This window comes from Crinia signifera, chromosome 7 (assembly GCF_055691185.1).
Source record: "Crinia signifera chromosome 7, ASM5569118v1, whole genome shotgun sequence".
Classification (NCBI taxonomy): domain Eukaryota; kingdom Metazoa; phylum Chordata; class Amphibia; order Anura; family Myobatrachidae; genus Crinia; species Crinia signifera.
In genome coordinates this window covers 17,062,375-17,081,741 of record NC_139223.1, presented here as the reverse complement: position 1 = coordinate 17,081,741, position 19,367 = coordinate 17,062,375, and the positions used below count along the sequence as shown (strand labels likewise).

Below are 19,367 nucleotides of genomic sequence, written 5' to 3'. Positions count from 1 at the left end.
AGACTTGCCTGGTCCACTTTTGGTGCAGGGGGTTCCTAGGGTTGTAGTTGGAATTTAAGCCTGCTGTAGGAACCTTTGTGGACTGGTCCCTTTGCATGTATTAGGTATCCACACTAAAGCCATCTTTAGCCACTTGGCTAACCCCAATTCCGGATTGCCCCTACTTCTGCTTCAGCACAACCGACCAATCTTTTACCCCATACAAAGAACAGTTTAGTTCACAGGACATTGTAAGGCTTCATGGTTCTCAATTGGTTTGGTGGCTGCCTCAAAGTGCCCATACACAGTGCGATGATCACACCAGTTATGGGCTGGATCGCATTGCATCGTGTATGGGCACCTTCAGGAACAGTTTCCCAGGATTGGGAGGTCAGTGCGGAGATGGGAGAGGGCCCCCAGGATTGGGAGTTCAGTGCGGAGATGGGAGGGGGCCCCAAGGATTGGGAGGTCAGTGCGGAGATGGGAGGGCCCCCCCCTGGACAAGACGTAAAGCTGTAGCTCAGCCTATGGGATTTCTTCCAACCAGATCACAACTACCGCCAACCACGTTTATGCTGTGTCCCTGCCGTATAACAGTAAGAATCTCCTCGCGCAGCGATACACAGCCCTTCGCGGTGTCTCAGCAGAGACGGCTCCCTCTGTAGCTGACATACACCTCATACAGAACGCTGGCAGACAGGCCAGTGCACAGGGGACATAGCAAACTCTCAGGGGGAAATTTACTAAGACGGGAGTTCTACTGAAGATGGAATGTTGCCCCTAGCAACCAATCAGATTCTACTTGTTTATTTAGCACTTTCAGATAGATATAATTGGATAGGTTGCTATGCGCAACATCCCATCTTCAGCAGAACTCCCATCTTAGTAAGTATCGCACTCAGTGACTGCAGACATGGGTTCTGTGCCAGGCCGGTTACCCCTCCTCTGACTGGTAGCAGGAGCAGCTGCCAGGTCCCACCCAAGGTTTTACCTGAGGCGTTTGGGCAGGTGACTCGTTCTCACAAGATAAGGAGAACGGAGGTAATTTATTGACACAATGCAATCACCTGCTACAATGTACAAGGCAAAAAGAGCTAAAAGTTAAATAAAACATGCACAATTCACACAGGTAGCAATCCTGACACTCAACCATCCAACCACTTCAGAGCTTCGGCCATGTCACGGATCGTATTCTGCAAACAAAATGGCTGCCTATGATCTACACGGCATGATAAAAAGGTCAGCAATAGACCCAACGAGCGATAAGGAAAACATGGTGCTGCAGGCACTGGATTATTTCACAGCAAAATATCTTTATTACGTTAAGAGACATGATGTGAAAAGTCAGTCAGAGCCGCCCCCCTCCAATCTGTAAAACCGGGGGAATGATGATGAGTTGGAGACCAGATCAATAATTGTTTTGATTCTGCTGGTCGCGTCTGTATCCTCGCCTCATGTATCCGCCCTCTTTCCTCTGGTATGAATCTTTCTGGTCTGGAGGGTGACAAAATATAACAAGTGTCAGTACACAAATAAGGGCAGTTACTAACATTCCCCACTAGAGGGCGTGCTGCTTCCTGCTACAAAACCCAATCTGGTCACCGTAGCAACTAAAAATACCACTTGACGATCCAATGCCACCCCCCACCAGATTTTAGGGAAGGCCACTACAATTAGATATAACCTTGGTACGGCTTGTCTAATCAAATATCAAAGGCTGCAATTGGATTACGGATATATTCTGCAATTAGTTTACAAAGAGGAAGTGTCGCGTGCACCACATAAGTGATTCCCCCTAAAACCCCAGTCAGACACTTGCCGCGAGACAAACCGTAAGATGAGACTGAAAGGAAAAAGGGACACACAGACGTCAGAGGCCGCACGTAACACAGAGGAAGAACGGAGAAATATAGAAGGGTTAATACAGACGATGGGAAGAGAAGATGGACCTGGAGCCTACAAAACATACAGCGCTCCTCACCGCGATTGAAGTATCCACCATAACTGCCTTGTTTGTGGTCAAATATCCTCTCGTTGTTCTCCACCAGGTTGCCCAGTTTCTCGGCCAGCTGGAGAGCCGTGTTCTGCAGGGAGCTGGGCTCTGTCCCGTGCATGACCACCGTCTGGGTGGGCTGATCCAGGGAAGCCTACAAGCAAAAAGTCAAGTCATGAATGGCCAATGGCAACCGAGGACAGACCAGGAAGTATCCACATCAACCACAGGCATCTGAGGGACATGTCAGAACCAAGTATACACATGGATAATAATCATACCATGAGCTCCTCATTGATGATCATCTTGCTGATGATACTGTGTACGCTGGGAATCTCCAGCTCGAACATGTCCCCTAATATACCCATCCTGAGAGAAGAGAAGACACAAATGGGTAACAGGCAGTAACCTCAGGCAGGATCAAGTGCAGCGTGACACACAACTTGTAATTCCAGCTCTGATTCAGGAGGTGGACTCAAACATGGTCACAACAAAGTCTCCGTCAGCATCGCCACATCAACCAAATCTGCCCCCCACCCCAGTTACTGCAAGATGTATTATATTAGATGTATACGGCTCTCACCTGATAGCATCATAGACACTGCTATAGGTGAAGAGGTAAGTCCTCAGAGATTCCTCCTGGATCTTCCTAGATAGAAGAGGAGAAATGTGGTAAGAACATGACCATACATGATGGAGGTTTTTCCAAGCTGGTCCATCTCCTCCTCCTCACTTGACCAGCATGTTGCGCACACGGTCCGCCTCTGGAAACAGGTCCCAGACCTTCCCGTTCATCTTCTCATTGATGATAAAGTTCCGGCAGGTCTTCCAGTCTCCCATCTTCATGGCCTTGGAGGCTGCGACCACATGTTCTCTCATGCTTTCGGGTGGGCCTGAGGAACACGAGACGTATGAGGAGGATTATGTGACTATTCAACAGATGTCTCAACCTGTAGGTTCTACAACAAGCCAAGAACACATAGCCAGCTCACCACATCATCATCTTCACCTCCGGACCTTACCGTTTAACAGAAACCCAACTCACACCCGCATAAAACCCAAGTGTGTCCCGTTTCTCACCCAGGAGGGGCTGCCTCTCGCCCACTCGCAGCTGGTGGTGGAACTGCTTGCTGATCATCCTCCTGCGGGCATCAAACTCATGCGCTGCCATGTAAGGGATCTCCAGGAGCATGGCCGACACCAGGTAGACGCACTCAAGCAGCTCCAGGTTGATGTGCATGTGGAACGGGATCTGTCTGCGTTTCTCGATCTTTTCCTGCTCCTGGTTCCTCTCCTGCATGGTCCTCATCAACAAGCCCTGGCCCAGAAGCTCCTTGGCTCGGCCACTGGACTGGATGTCCAGGAGAGCATTGTGGGCATCTCGGATCATTCCCTGGCGGAAGGCGCAGATACCAAGCTGCACCATGGTGCGGTTATACAGGATCTATAGGGGACAGAGGGAGTGGTCAGGTGGCATCCAGGAGTCAATAGGAACACTATGGGCCTGGTCTGTCCTCGGTTGCCTTGCCTCTAAGGGTTCGCTCAGAGGCAAATCCTTCTTAGATGGACAAAACCATGTGCACTGCAGGTGGGGCAGATTTAACATGTGCAGAATTAGATTTGGGTGAGTTTTTCTGTTTCTGTGCAGGGAAAATACGGACTGCTTTATTTTTACACTTTAATATAGATCTCACTTTGAAGTAAAACTCCACCCAAATCTAATTCTATTTGTAGGACCTATACAAATATTTTACTCCACATTAACTGAAGTATTAATATACATTATAAAACTAGGGCATCATAGCAAGGGAAAGCGTGTGCCAAGTTATTTCTGTGCCCACTGCATCTTTTGCCAACTACAGTACATAGTTATGAGTAGGCAGCGAATACCCCAATGACAACGTCCTACATCCACGATTCAGGTATCCACTGCCCCCTAGTGGCCAGCTCATATTAAATGGTGACACTGCTCAGTTTGGGATAAAGCATCTCTGCTCCATGGGAGTACCAATGTGTCCCCTGCCCTCACCTGCACTGGGGGGTCTGCGTGCTGGATGTTGTCCTGCAGGTGAGACATCAACATGAGGTCCCGAGCCTGGAACCAGCGATTGTGGAGTGCGTGGTGGTAGATATGGCACAGGATGGCGCAGGTCCGGATCCGATCCGTCCGGTCCTTGGCGTAGATGTATTTGCAGAGCTTGTCCATAAGAACGGCGCTGTCCTCAGCCTCGTTCTCTGCCTGGTCCTGTTCTGACTGCGCACAAGAATGAGAGTTATGAGACCACGTCATAATGTGAGATTACTACAAAGTTAAACAGGGGAGTGCCAAGGGCGGCGAGAGGGGAACCTGCAGCTGACGCACAGGTTCGCCAAGAATGGGACAGGACATGATACGCTGCAATATCCCAGCAGAAGAACCTATGCACACACTGAAGACCACAAAGGACGTCACATTGGGACACGTTACCTTGGACTCCTGCTCGGTGCTCAGCTGCCGCTGGTGGGCTTTGTAGTCAAACTTGTAGTAGGTGTGCATGATCCTGCGCAGATAGACGCGGCAGATCTCGTCTGTGTTGCCCTTCTCCTGCAGGTATTTCTGCACTCGCTCAATCACCTCACACACACGCGCTTCATCCTTCAGGTTGTCCACGTATTCTGCAGGGAAGCCCAATAACTCATCAGAAGGAGCGGCCGCCATCCCCGCTACATCCTATACACAGCGTACAGCATGGACCCCGCCCACAGTGCTGATGCCCGGTAACACTCCTCATAGCATATACCAAGGCTACAGACCACCCTGCCAGCTTATTTATGGGAAGCCTGAGGGTTCTCGTCTCTGAGGAGACCGGGCTGCACCTACCTTGGGAGTGGGGGTCTGTGTTCTGCATGATTTTGGTAAACTCTTCGTCCATTCTCTCGAGGAGTGTGAGAATGCAGCCGCGGACACGGAGAGGCTGGGGAGCAGAGAGGGCAAACATACTTATTACATATATGCTACATCAAGAACATACAAGCAGTGCTTCAGGCACATAGAAACATAGAATATGATGGCAGATAAGAACCACTTGGCCCATCTAGTCTGCCCCTTTTTTACACGTTACCTGAAACCATATTTAATCCTTATTTTTTTGTAAGGATAACAATATGCCTATCCCAAGCATGTTTACATTGTACTACTGTATTTGCCTCTACCATCTCTGATGGGAGGCTATTCCACTTATCTACTACTCTTTCTGTGAAGTAATTCTTCCTCACATTTCCCCTGAATCTTCCTCCCCCTAGTGTCAGTGCATGTCCTCGTGTTCTGCTGCTCCTCTTCCTGTGAAGAATGTCTCCCACCTGTACCTTCCTCCCTCTAGTGTCAGTTCATGTCCTCGTGTTCTGCTGCTCCTCTTCCTGTGAAGAATGTCTCCCACCTGTACCTTCCTCCCCCTAGTGTCAGTGCATGTCCTCGTGTTCTGCTGCTCCTCTTCCTGTGAAGAATGTCTCCCACCTGTACCTTCCTCCCTCTAGTGTCAGTTCATGTCCTCGTGTTCTGCTGCTCCTCTTCCTGTGAAGAATGTCTCCCACCTGTACCTTCCTCCCTCTAGTGTCAGTGCATGTCCTCGTGTTCTGCTGCTCCTCTTCCTGTGAAGAATGTCTCCCACCTGTACCTTCCTCCCTCTAGTGTCAGTTCATGTCCTCGTGTTCTGCTGCTCCTCTTCCTGTGAAGAATGTCTCCCACCTGTACCTTCCTCCCTCTAGTGTCAGTGCATGTTCTCGTGTTCTGCTGCTCCTCTTCCTGTGAAGAATGTCTCCCCCTAGTGTCAGTGCATGTCCTCGTGTTCTGCTGCTCCTCTTCCTGTGAAGAATGTCTCCCACCTGTACCTTCCTCCCCCTAGTGTCAGTGCATGTCCTCGTGTTCTGCTGCTCCTCTTCCTGTGACGAATGTCTCCCACCTGTACCTTCCTCCCTCTAGTGTCAGTGCATGTCCTCGTGTTCTGCTGCTCCTCTTCCTGTGACGAATGTCTCCCACCTGTACCTTCCTCCCTCTAGTGTCAGTGCATGTCCTCGTGTTCTGTTGCTCCTCTTACTGTGACTAATGTCTCCCACCTGTACCTTCCTCCCTCTAGTGTCAGTGCATGTCCTCGAGTTCTGCTGCTCCTCTTCCTGTGAAGAATGTCTCCCACCTGTACCTTCCAGTGTCAGTGCATGTCCTCGTGTTCTGCTGCTCCTCTTCCTGTGAAGAATGTCTCCCACCTGTACCTTCCTCCCTCTAGTGTCAGTGCATGTCCTCGTGTTCTGTTGCTCCTCTTCCTGTGAAGAATGTCTCCCACCTGTACCTTCCTCCCTCTAGTGTCAGTGCATGTCCTCGTGTTCTGCTGCTCCTCTTCCTGTGAAGAATGTCTCCCACCTGTACCTTCCTCCCTCTAGTGTCAGTGCATGTCCTCGTGTTCTGTTGCTCCTCTTCCTGTGAAGAATGTCTCCCACCTGTACCTTCCTCCCTCTAGTGTCAGTGCATGTCCTCGTGTTCTGCTGCTCCTCTTCCTGTGAAGAATGTCTCCCACCTGTACCTTCCTCCCTCTAGTGTCAGTGCATGTCCTCGTGTTCTGCTGCTCCTCTTCCTGTGACGAATGTCTCCCACCTGTACCTTCCTCCCTCTAGTGTCAGTGCATGTCCTCGTGTTCTGTTGCTCCTCTTCCTGTGAAGAATGTCTCCCACCTGTACCTTCCTCCTTCTAGTGTCAGTGCATGTCCTCGTGTTCTGCTGCTCCTCTTCCTGTGAAGAATGTCTCCCACCTGTACCTTCCTCCCCCTAGTGTCAGTGCATGTCCTCGTGTTCTGTTGCTCCTCTTCCTGTGAAGAATGTCTCCCACCTGTACCTTCCTCCCCCAGTGTCAGTGCATGTCCTCGTGTTCTGTTGCTCCTCTTCCTGTGAAGAATGTCTCCCACCTGTACCTTCCTCCCTCTAGTGTCAGTGCATGTCCTCGTGTTCTGCTGCTCCTCTTCCTGTGAAGAATGTCTCCCACCTGTACCTTCCTCCCTCTAGTTTCAGTGCATGTCCTCGTGTTCTGTTGCTCCTCTTCCTGTGAAGAATTTCTCCCACCTGTACCTTGTTATAACCCTTGATATATTTGAAGATTTCTATCATGTCCCCCCTTTCCCTTCTCTGCTCTAAAGTATACATATTAAGATCTTTTAGTCTTTCCTGGTACGTTTTGTGATGTAGGCCATGCACCATTTTAGCTGCCCTTCTTTGTACAGTCTCTAATGTATTTATATCCTTTTGGAGATATGGCCTCCAGAACTGAACACAATACTCTAGATGAGGTCGTACCAATGACCTATACAGTGGCATTATTACTTCTTTCTTTCTACTGCTGATACCTCTCCCTATGCAACCAAGCATCTGACTTGCCTTCTTCATTGCTTTGTTACATTGCCTACCTGCCTTTAAGTCCCCTGAAATAGTGACACCTAGATCCCTCTCTTCCTCAGCAACAGGCACAGCACTGGTACACAGCGGGGGGGACCTACTGGGAGGGTATGGTAAAGTGTGCATAGTTGTGTATATAGTCAGGTAAGTGGCTCATTACCTGGTCACCAACTACGAGATTTTCAGAGTCTTCTGCGATATTCTCCCCGATGAACATGTTGGTATTAGCGAAGAGGATATCCATCAGATCATGTATACAGTCCAGGCATTTCTTCCACATGTCCGGCTGAGGAGAGGAACAGTAACGGAGATGGGATTAGTACCGAGGGCGGCTCACGGAATACACCTGTGTTCGTGGTGCTTTGTGGGACCGTCGCACGGATTGGGAGGAGACGTTATACCCAGGTATGTGCACATCACTGTAATGAGGCTGGTGCAGCGGCTCTAGCTCCGTAGGGGGGGGGGGCAACACCCGTTACACAGAGCAATGGGAAAATAAGCTCTGCGGGATAAAGTAATCAGCAAGTACAGCATAGTGGGAATACCTTCATATAAGCAGCCAGATTGGGGTTGTAGTCGTACAGAGAGGCCACAATGTTGAACTTTATCTTGACGGCGATGCCTTGCCCCAGATTGTTCTCTTCTGCGATTACAACGAGCAAATTAAGGAGCTCAATCTGGGCCGCCCTGTGGGAGGAGTCAAAGAACAAAGTCAAAGGAGACCACTGAGAAGCCAGCCCCAGAGGGCGGGAACAGGGGGTGGGCACAAGGGAGCCGGCCCCAGCGGCAGAGGATGGGAACGAGGGAGCCGGCCCCAGCGGCAGAAGGCACGAATGGTGGATTGTGGTTCCTCACCTGTCTGTCCCTTTCTTCCCTCTGGCCTGAAGGATTTCATTTAACTTCTTGACAACAATGGGCGGGGTGATCTCTGTGCCCTTGGCAAACATTTTGGGTTTTTCCTGCAGGGGTGCAAGATGAGAGTGATGATTACAGAGAAAGCATTACTAGAAATCCCCACCACCCACCCCATGCATGGGACCTTCCCTCACCTTTACCATTGGAGCCCCTCCTTTGACCTTCTCCCACTCTCCTCCAGCCTCATTCTCATCCTCCTCTGGTTCTACGCCCTCGTCCATTCTACTCTTGGTTTTACGATGCTGCTTCTTCTTGGCCTTATCCTCTTTCTTCTTCTCAGCAGCCTGACGATCTCCTTCCGAGATGGCCCTGAAACGCGGCAGAATGTAAATATCTTATAACCCGAAATGCTGATAACGATACGATTTACCTGAGGAGATACAGACTTATTAATAGTGTCATATCTCACGTTCCTACAGATCCTCGGATACTCACTTCTTAAGGAACTTAGAGGCCAGAGAGGTGTATTTGCCCTCTTCATCCTCAGATTCAGAGTCGGAGTCCTCGGAATCAGACCCCCAATCTTCATCATCCGATGATTCGTCATCATCCTCTGCCTCCTGCGAGAGAGAGAGTTTTGTAACAATCACAGTACCCCAAGCGCCTTTAGCTGTGGCATCCGCCACAGAAATATACTGCGGCCAGAGCTGCATACAGGGGGTGGCCACAGGAAAATGGCCACTGTATGAGCGATACAAGACTGGCATTACCCAGAATCCTCCTCACCTCTGCTTTCTTGAGGAACTTGTTCCGGACATCTGGGGGGGCTGATTCCACCTTCTTGAGGAACTTGCTGGCACTCATGCCTTCGTCTTTTTCATCGTCACTGGAGGACGAGGCTGGAGGACAGGACAAGAGATAAGCGGATTACACGGTGATGAATGTTCCTTGGTAACATACGTTGTGCTGGGAGGGAAGTGCTTTGCAGCCTGCATCACAGAGAAGGCATGGCCCGGGAAAGGCAATGTTACTGCCCATGCAGGAGGTAGTCGTGTTACTGAGCCGGGGTGAGGGACTGGGGGCAGGAGATGCGCCGTCATTTGCTATAGGGTGCGTACAAAACCAAAGGATGCTGGGGAAATGCAGCTCAGTCCCAGTATTAACGGAGGCTCACCATCGGAATCGTCATCATCTTCGTCCTTCTCTTGGTCTTCATCTGCGGACTCCTCAGGATTCTGGAAAACAGACCGTTGCTCACAGACCAGCAAATACAATACAGACAATTGCTCTAGAACACTACGATAGCAATATTACAGGGGCGGATTAAGGGGGTTATTCAGTCCTGATTGCTGCTGTGCGAATTCGTTAGGCAGGTGATTATTAAACGGCGGCGCGTGCGTACGGATCGTAGTGACAAAACGCAGCAATTACTCTATTCACAAGACCCTCGCAAGTTGATGGACAGGAAGCCGCCATTTGTGGGTGTTTACCCGCTGTTTTCTGCGCGTGGCAGGAAAAATGCAAGCGAGCCCATCCGTGCCTGCCTCGATCAGCCCGTTTCTATCGCACAGTTGTCATGGTTACTCACAGACTGGGAAATCATTAGGTGGTGAAAGCGTTGTGAGTGGCCGTCCGATGATCAGTAATATTTTCGCCAGCCAATCAGACATGCACAGGGCGGGTTTTGGCTGGGTGGTGGCTGACCACGGGCCTCTGCAAAACCGCTCCTCATCCACCAGGTCTGAATCAGGCCCTTACATGTGCAGTTTCAGGGCTAGGTCCCCCTCCCCTCTGCCAGAATCTACTGTGTGTGTGCAGGGCTCCAGGAAGAAGGCACCCACACTACTAGACTTATCCCCACCACCGCAGGACTCCGGTGCGGTAAGTGTTCCACACATCACAGATACACCAGCCAATAGTATAATTGTAGGAATGGTCGGCTACATGCTGGAAACCCCACCAGCTCCGACAGTCCACCAATACCCACTGACGTCAGACCTGCAGTCACGGAAGAGCTAAAGGGTTCTGAGAGCTGGGACCATTTGTCAGGGTGGAAGGCGCTAGAGAAGATAAGCAGAACATGTCCTTTGGGGGCAGCGCTAGGAAGCCTTATAGACACCTGGACCACTTCGCGCATCCCCAGTGACCCTGCATGGGGGGAAACGCGGCCGTAGCACCTGACGGTAACATGCAGTATTACTCACCTGCTTATAGGCGCTGATGGGAGCTTCAAAATCCCGGTTGTACTTGCGCAGCTTCTGCCGCAGGGTGCTCAGGGCCTTGGCGTTATTTTTATTCATCTTCTTCTTGCCCTCTTTGTCTTCCCATAGCTGCGGACAACAAAGGTAACGTTTAGCGCACAGTCACCCATAGACGAAGGCACGTCAGCTGTAACTGACTAGGATTTCCCAGCTACAGAACACAGGATGTGGACGTCCAGGAGAGAAGGTCCGTGTTCCTCACCTCAGTCAGATAGTCATCCAGGTCAGACAGGAGGCGGATGTAGAAGCGGGGGACCCCTTCCTTGTCCACTATGTTCTTGGCCTTTATATAGGCTTTGACCAGCTGCTCAAACTCCTCCAGACATTTGGCCATGTCCCTGATTTTCATAGCGTTACGAATGGTCTTGATGATGTTTGTCAACTCCTCGAATCTGTGGAATAAAGTCGTAAGGAAGCGCTGGATACACGCACAAATATGGAGAAGCTGGGGTACACGCTATCACCACGATCTCTCTGATTGTATACAGATTATATACAGCGCCTCCCCTCTGAGGGAGGGACAATCGTCATGTCTCGTGGAAGTGGATGACGTTATCTGCTGCTACAGGCCTGAAAGGGCGTCTGTGCCAGAGATAAGAACCTTCTATCTAAACCCATGCTTGGGGTTCCCAGCCCTCCTGTCCATGATGCATGGAGCTTTCTGCGTGTACAGCTCTATACTTCTGAATACAGTTCCAAAGGGCCCGTTTGCAATACGGGAAGCAGAGGACCCTTTCCCAGAATCCCTTTCACAGCGTTCCCACGTGTATAAATAAAACGACACTAACATTCTGACTTAGTTATAGATGGAGACGCTCCTGGCAATTTTGTTGCCAATCGCCAGGAGCCACCAGAGTGGGGCACGCACACGAGATACTCGCATGCCGCATTCTCCAGGAAGCCCTCTGCCAGTCTCCCTTAAGCAGAGACAGGCAGGGAAGCCTTCTGTCCCCGCTCACTGTCGCCTTACTGAATGGGGACGACTGAGCCACCCCACACATCTCTGCCAGCTCAGCAAGGCTGAGGGCGGCTACATCTGTCTCTAGAAGAGTTAAAGGGAAGTCAGGATAAGGTTAAACATGAACATATAATCCAAACACGGTACCAACCTCTTATCCTTGGTGCTGCGCACCACACGTTTCGTGTCCTCCTCATCGTCACTGAGAAGATGCGGCCTGAAGAATTGTAAGGAAATAAGAATAAGCCACCAGGGGAGGGAACAAGATTCCAGAGAACCCCCCTATCACACATAAGACAAGGGAGGGGACACTTACGGTTTGCCGTATGTACCTCCCACTGGTTTAGGGGGAGCTTCATCACCAGAGAGGGACGATTCCGACTCACTGTCGGTGCCGGTGGCAAAGAATCGAGACATGTTGGCAGCTGGTCCGGGTCACACGACGCTGTGGAAGAGCAGAGATCCCACGTTACAAACAGTAATACACAAGAAAATGGAGAAGGGGGAGAGGTCTTCCTTCAGTGGCTGATTATCCGGACAGTGAGAGCATTACGCAGCTGCTTCAAGATGTAGCAATGGCGTCTAAGTCGCAGGAAACGCAAATGTATGAAGCAAACAGCCTCAGATACCACAAACACAACCTGTGGGAAGAGGTTACTGGTGATGAGTCGTTCTCAGACCATGTCCCTGGCCTCCGTAGGCCGGACACACACACCACTCCCGGCCTCAAATGGCTCATTACAGTAATTACTGTGCACCGTAAACACTGGGAGCGTTCACAGCATGGAGACTGTCAGCTCTTGGAAACACTCTGTCCAAACATATAGATATCACAACATACTGTACCATAGCCATTGTAGGCCAAACAGCTGGGTAATTCAGACCAATAGACTGCTAGCTCTTGAGATCATGCATAACAATACTGCCACAGACCCTACGTGGCCTGGGGGGAGCCAGCATCACCAGGTTCTGCTGGGAGCACCAAGAACAAACAAGGTGCTGGTAGCGCAGTAACAGGTAGTTTCCTTCCTCATGTTTGACAGCCGCCAGTGCCGTATAGAAGGACTGGACAACTGAGTGGCGGCTCAGCTGTCCAATTAGGTTTCACACAGCAGCCTGCGGCTCAGTGACTGGCTGGGTGCATAGGCTGCAGAGCAGGAGGCAGGATCCCACCCTCAGCGTATAGATCCTAAGAAAATGGCAGGTATTCAATGCGGCCGGCGAGGGGGTTAAACAGCGAGGATTGCAGAAAACCAGCGATCCTCGCTGTTTAACCCCCACGCTGGCCGCTCACTCTATTCAATGTTCTGGGGAAATCCTCGCCGTCACAGTGACGGCGAGAATACCCCAAAACAGCGAGACCCGCGGCTCCTGCAGAAAACTCGCTGTATTTAGCCGCGAGTCTCGCTGGTTCTGGAGCAGCATACGCCGATTTCCCCTAACTCAAAGAACGGAGCGAGGGGGAATTGGCGTATGCTGGGGGTGCGTTGAATACTGACAGGGTGAGTGGTGACAGCGAGCAGGAAGCTCTGCTCGCTGTCACCACTCGCCCACAGCATTGAATACCCCCCAATGAGTGGAGCTTGCAGGCTCTCTCCCATATTGTGTGTGTACAGCCGGTCTGCCCCATCAACAAAACAAAAGTAACACATGCCTTTTACGATTACTGTTATAAATATAAGACACTGGTGATTTATAAACCTCACTAATTGAGGGTGTACTACGGATATTTAAAAGTCCATAATCCAATGAAGCAGATGAAAACGACGTCCACTGCAAACAGTTTTTATTATAAGTCCTTTGACAGAATGGCAGATTATTCTTCAGTAAATTCACAAGTGCATGATAGAGACAACCAAATGCATTTCGTCTATGAAAGACTTCATCAGGGGTGTTTTTCTTAAAACAAAGTTTTGATTTGGTAGTTAATATACGTCAAATCATTAGTTCTTTAATAGCAATTGCGAGATGACCATAGACTGATCATAAAAATAAATGGGATATTTCAAAAGGGCCACAGAAGATGTACCTCCACTAAGTACCAGTCACCGGCAAGTCAGACACTTTCTAGAAATACCAGACCATTTTTATGATCAGTATATTGGGATCAGCTCCCGGGACCGGCCTCCTATAGATTGCCAGCTCCCGGGACCGGCCTCACACTCGTAGAGCCGGAACATACCCGGGAATGTGTTCCCGGATGCTTCCCGGGACTCTACCTGGGAATGTACCCTTTCACACTGCACTAAGACCTGGGATCGACCGGGACAGCCCCATTCACACTGATCCCGGGAAATCCCAGCAAATACATATGCATGTCATTAGAAATGGACTCCAGGGCTCTGAAAGATGACATCAGCATTTGTGAGCCCAAGAAAGCTCCAATCAGCAGCTTTTTTAAAGTCCCGTGTACCCAATCCCAGGTACGGGACCATTGACACCGACCGCATCCTGGGTTGATTCCGGAATCTACGGTCAGGGCCTGGGTAGAAATCCCGGCACCCTTTCACATTGAGCTAAATCTCGGTTTGATGCGCGTTCATGTGCAAAAACCCGGGATATTTTTGCAAGTGTGAAAGGGGTATTAGATTGCCAGCTCCCGGGACCAGCCTCCTATACATTGCCAGCTCCCGGGACCAGCCTCCTATACATTGCCAGCTCCCGGGACCAGCCTCCTATACATTGCCAGCTCCCGGGACCAGCCTCCTATACATTGCCAGCTCCCGGGACCAGCCTCCTATAAATTGCCAGCTCCCGGGACCAGCCTCCTATAGATTGCCAGCTCCCGGGACCAGCCTCCTATAGATTGCCAGCTCCCGGGACCAGCCTCCTATACATTGCCAGCTCCCGGGACCAGCCTCCTATAGATTGCCAGCTCCCGGGACCAGCCTCCTATAAATTGCCAGCTCCCGGGACCAGCCTCCTATACATTGCCAGCTCCCGGGACCAGCCTCCTATACATTGCCAGCTCCCGGGACCAGCCTCCTATAGATTGCCAGCTCCCAGGACCAGCCTCCTATACATTGCCAGCTCACCCTGCAGTGGAGGGTGGTCCCGTGGTCTGGCAGGCTACAGGAGGACCATCATTCCCAGCAGCAGCCTGTGCTCACCGCATGCTATCCAGCACCCCTCACCCCCATATGCCGGCAGCCGCCATTCATGCCATGCTGTCCTCCAAGCTGACTCATCCCGGGGCCACTGCTCTATCACAGCGCCGCCGGTAAGCGGAACCAGAGCCCCGGCCTGCGAGGCCTCCCCCCCACACGGCACTCACCTCTGTGAGCCGCACACACGCTGCAGCAGGCCCGGCCGGGAGAAGCGCAATCCACTGAAAGAGCGGAAATCGGAGTGCGCATGCGCAGGGCCCGACACAGCGCAGCTAGGTCACTTCCTGTCTTCCCAGGACTACATTACCCGGCCTGCCCCGCTGCACGTCATCACAGGGTACACGTAATAGCGTCTCTAGAGGACGAACTTTTCCTGTAGACGGGTAGCATCAGTATTATTTCAGACACATTTTAAAGGATACACGGGTGAAGCTAATTATTGCATTTATGATTTTTGTGTGGAGACCTGGAAAACTGTTGGGGTAGTTGATGACCAGGGTTGAGAATCACTGCTGTAGACCAATTGTTATAGCTAAGAACACCATGCAGGCTATGACAAAATGGGCACCGGTGTGGATCGCATACCTCCCAACTTTCCCGCTTACCGCGGGAACGTCCCGATATTCCGGGGTGTTCCCGCCCCCTGCCCGTGACCGCCATTGTCCCACGGGGGGGGGGGGGGGACAGTTGGGAGTCCCCCCAGCCTGCCAAGAATAGACGACGAGCGGTGGAAAACGGGGGGCGTGGCCGGAGGACGCGTCATCCCGTGAGGTCACGCACCCTTTTCGGGAGCAGAAGTTGAGAGGTATGGGATCGTATTTTCAACCCGACTTAGGTCGACAGGCAACTAGGTCGACAGGGTTCTGGGCCGACATGGGTGAAGGTCGACAGGTGTCTAGGTCAGGGTTGCCGACCCTCCCGGAATTTGCAGGAGTCTCCCGGCCGGCCCCCGGAAGGGTGGGCAACCCTCCCGGAATCAGGGGGACCCCCACTGAGCCCCCCGATCGCGGCATTTATATGCCGCAATCCGCGGGTCTCAGGGGAGGGGCGGAGCTAAAACGGCACAATTGTGACGTTTTAGCCCCGCCCCCTCCATGGATATCAGTTATTTCTGCTATTTGCTGTAATGGGGACGGGGCTTAATGATGTCACAGTTAAGCCCCGCCCCCAAAACTCGTAATGCAAGATTCCTCTCCGGGCTTCTCCCGGAGAGGATTTTTTTAAAGTCGGCAACCCTGGTCTAGGTCGACATGGGACAAGGTCAACATGGGTTTAGGTCAACAAATGCGTTAGTTCGCAAGGTCGACATGGGTTTTTTCACTGTATTTTGAGCCGAATGTCGACATGGACACAGTTGGAAGTCAACCACAGCCCCTTGCATCGCTCGCAATGCTTTGGGCACACTATTTTATTGTCCCACCACGCCTTAGTGGATGGTAGGGCATGAAATACCGCCTGTCATCACAGAAACAGTGAATAAACCCATGTCGACCTCACAACCTGTCCCATGTCGACCTTGTCCCATGTCAACCTAGACACCTGTCGAACTTCATCCATGTCGACTTAGAACCCTGTCGATTTTGCTGCCTGTCGACCCAACGGTGTTGACCTAATTGTCTACCTAAGTCGGGTCGACAATACGACCGTATCCCATGGGCACATATGGGAGATTTTGTGCTTCGTGATGCAGGTGGTAGGGCCCATAGCCTTTAGCAGGATGCCATTTCCAGATGGCGTTGTCCTGCTGTAGCCTATGGACCCTACCTTCAATGTCTCTGGAGAAGCCTGGAGCAGAGACACTTTACTAGACCCTGCCCCCAAAACACAGTGATTCACGGGTGGGAAGCGGGGCTAAATGACACATTGCATCCTTAAGCCACGTCCCCTTCCGGAAAGCAGGTAAAATCCCGGCGGTCGGGATCCCGGCGTTCAGAATCCTGACCTCCGAAATCCCGACACATTCTCCCTCCGTGGGTGTCCACGACACCTCTGGAGGGAGAATAATCTAGTGTACCGAGCGTAGCGAGCCCGCAAGGGGGGGGGGGGGTGATCCACGTCCCCCCCTTGTCGGCATTTCGGCTGTCGGGATTCTGAACGCCGGAATCCCGACCGCCGGGATTCAGTACTGAATCCCCCCTTCCTAATGCGCTGAAATTCCCTGTATATCTCCTCATCATGGTGATCGGCTTCCAACATTCATTGGTTGACTTCTTGCAGTCATGTATGGCCACCGTAAAGCTGGGTACACATATGTACAATTTCATTTTTCTTGCGACCGTTCGATCGACCGAATACACGTTCGGCCGTCCAAAACATACGACCGTTCTGCGCGTACACATATGTACAATTTTACTTGCGACGTCCGATGTACTCCCGTCCAAACAATCGCAAGAAGAAGTATATGAGAGACCCTGTAAACCTTTGCCTGCTGTTTTAACTAATGTGTGTTTAATGCCTCACTGCCCAACACTTTAGAGGCATCACTTTAAGACATTAATCAATGTTGAAGTTTTAATAGTGTGTTATGGTGCTCTGCAAAGAGCTTCCAGCACACTCTATTAAAACTTCAACATTGATTAATGTCTTAAAGTGATGCCTCTAAAGTGTTGGGCAGTGAGGCATTAAACACACATTAGTTAAAACAGCAGGCAAAGGGTTACAGGGTCTCTCATAATGCAGCATACCACCGTGCTTTGTCAAACTGTCAAGCATATCGATCGAACGTGCGTACACACTTCACTTTTGTTCCGATATGGAGCCGTCCTGTCGGATGAAATATTAAGCAGCAAAGAACCTTCGACCGACCGACCGTGGACGGCCAAGAGCGTTTTTGGCCGTTTATCGATCGCACAGCAGCAATTGGGACAGCGTACACACCTATACAATCGAACGACCGTTTGCCCCCAGATTGGAAGAACGGCCCGACGATTGTACATATGTGTACCCAGCTTTAAGCTGCCACATCGCCGTTACAGTATGTTTTCATGATGTCATCATTACAACTCCAGCGGACAGAGCAGAGGAACAAAGATGGTTATTGGTAAATACAGCTAAAAATAAAGCTGAATAAAACAATTTTACACCAAAATTAGTTTTGCAAATGTGTCTAAAGGTATTGATTTATCAGCACAGCCTGAGAATGACACTGAGGCGGTAGCCAATTAGAATCTACTTCTTATTTAGCACCTTCCAGAAGATAATAGATAGATTCTGATTGGTTACCCATAGCAACATTCCATGTGAAATTGAACTTCCATCTTAGTAAATTACTCCCTAGTATATGAAGGAACAATGTACAGGTTGAGCGTTCCTTATCCAAATGCTCGGGACAAGCAGCATTTTGGATAATGGAATAATCTGTACTTCCTTATATTTTTAGATTTCAATGACGTATCCTGAGGATGAGACTCATGTGTACACACAGCGGCGTAACTATAGCACCGCAGCCACCGTGCTATAGTTAAGCCCCCCCCCCCAATCCCCCGCAGACTTACCTATCTCGCTGGTCCCAAAATGGCCGCCCCCATATAGCACACAGTTCTCTGAAACTGTCTGCTGTATGGGGGCGGCCATTTTCTGGTGGTCCTCAGCAGAAGAACGGAGCCGCCGGGACCAGCGCGATAGGTAAGGCTGTGGGGGAATGAGGGGGGGTTTGCATGGGCGGCGGGGTAGGGGTGCTTGGCGGGGCGGGACACCCCCCCCCCCCTAATGGCGGGGGGGCGCCCAAAACGTAGCTACGCCACTGTGTACACAAAATGCATTTATGTCGTACAAAACATTAAACAACTGAAATACACACACACACAAATACACAATGTTCCCAATAGCGCCAGTTATGGATAATGCCCAGTATTGGCAGCTACGGATAATGCCCCCAGTAGTGCGAATTATGGATAATGCCCCCAGTAGTACCAGTTATGGATAATGCCCCCAGTAGTGCAGGTTACGGATAATGCCCCCAGTTACAGGGGCAAACGCAGGATTTTCAGAAGGGGCAGCTAAAGTATTATAGATAGACCAAATGTATATAAATAATAATAATAAATATATATATATATATATATATATATATATATATATATATATATATATATACACATACATACATACATACATACATACACACACACACATACATACATACATACATACATACATACATACATACATACATACACATACAGGGGCATCAACAGCAGTGTAGACCCCTGGGCATAGCAATGTATTGGGGCCCCTACTGATCCTCCAGCGGTAGGGGTGGGGGAAGCTTTGATGTCCCCCGGGTGGTAGGGGGTATTATATCAACCGCTCAGCATGTAGGGCCTGGATCAGTAACTTCCACTAATTACCCCTTTACTGCACAGATGGTGGGAGATGGGGTGGGAGATGGGGTGGGAGAAGGGGGCATTGGGCTGAATGGAGGGGCCCTGATACATAACTTCCAGGGCGGTAGAGGATGTTTAATACGCAGAGGAGGGGTGTATAGTGGAGTGGGCTTATTATTCATAATTTTGTGGTGGGAGGACAGCTTGCTTGACTGCAGATATCTCCAGTTCTCAGAAATAGATTTCTTAGCATTTAATGGAATTAAATACTAGAGAATCCCACCTACCAAATGGTATTGGGGACAAGGGCAGCGGTAGGCAACTGGCGGACCGCGGTCCGACTCCGGACCGCAAAGGACAGGAAACCGGACCGTCTCTAGAATATAAATTAGTGCTCCGGCGCTATAGTAGCCATAGGCGAATCTAGGCATTAGACCGCCGCACACAATTTAAACTTTAAATTTTAGTTTTCAG

The 19,367-nt window shown here is 50.5% G+C and overlaps 1 protein-coding gene across 2 annotated transcripts; it reads right to left on the bottom strand.

Annotated features, from left to right (window-relative positions):
• Positions 1-1,272: 1,272 nt before the first annotated feature.
• On the bottom strand, positions 1,273-14,874 carry EIF3CL (eukaryotic translation initiation factor 3 subunit C like). Of its 2 annotated transcripts, none has more exons than XM_083152478.1 (21): positions 14,736-14,874; positions 11,778-11,906; positions 11,613-11,678; positions 10,706-10,895; positions 10,447-10,572; positions 9,417-9,477; positions 9,029-9,141; positions 8,738-8,862; positions 8,437-8,611; positions 8,243-8,346; positions 7,933-8,074; positions 7,548-7,673; positions 4,833-4,926; positions 4,440-4,627; positions 4,002-4,226; positions 3,053-3,416; positions 2,706-2,865; positions 2,556-2,621; positions 2,254-2,341; positions 1,961-2,126; positions 1,273-1,473 (listed from the first exon to the last, which is right to left on the bottom strand). In XM_083152478.1, exons 2-21 carry the CDS (start codon positions 11,876-11,878, stop codon positions 1,388-1,390), a joined length of 2,766 nt encoding a protein of 921 aa, XP_083008604.1. In that variant the 5' UTR covers positions 11,879-11,906; positions 14,736-14,874; the 3' UTR covers positions 1,273-1,387. The 2 variants fall into 2 exon arrangements, with proteins under 2 accessions (XP_083008604.1, XP_083008606.1); XM_083152480.1 differs by having other exon boundaries at positions 8,443-8,611.
• Positions 14,875-19,367: the final 4,493 nt, after the last annotated feature.

Coding starts and splice junctions, on each gene's coding strand:
- EIF3CL (XM_083152478.1), bottom strand. CDS start 11,878: ATGTCTCGATTCTTTGCCACCGGCACCGACAGTGAGTCGGAATCGTCC. Junction 10,573..10,705: donor TGGATGACTATCTGACTGAG/GTGAGGAACACG, acceptor TGTTGTCCGCAG/CTATGGGAAGACAAAGAGGG. Junction 3,417..4,001: donor ACGCAGACCCCCCAGTGCAG/GTGAGGGCAGGG, acceptor TGTCCCCTATAG/ATCCTGTATAACCGCACCAT.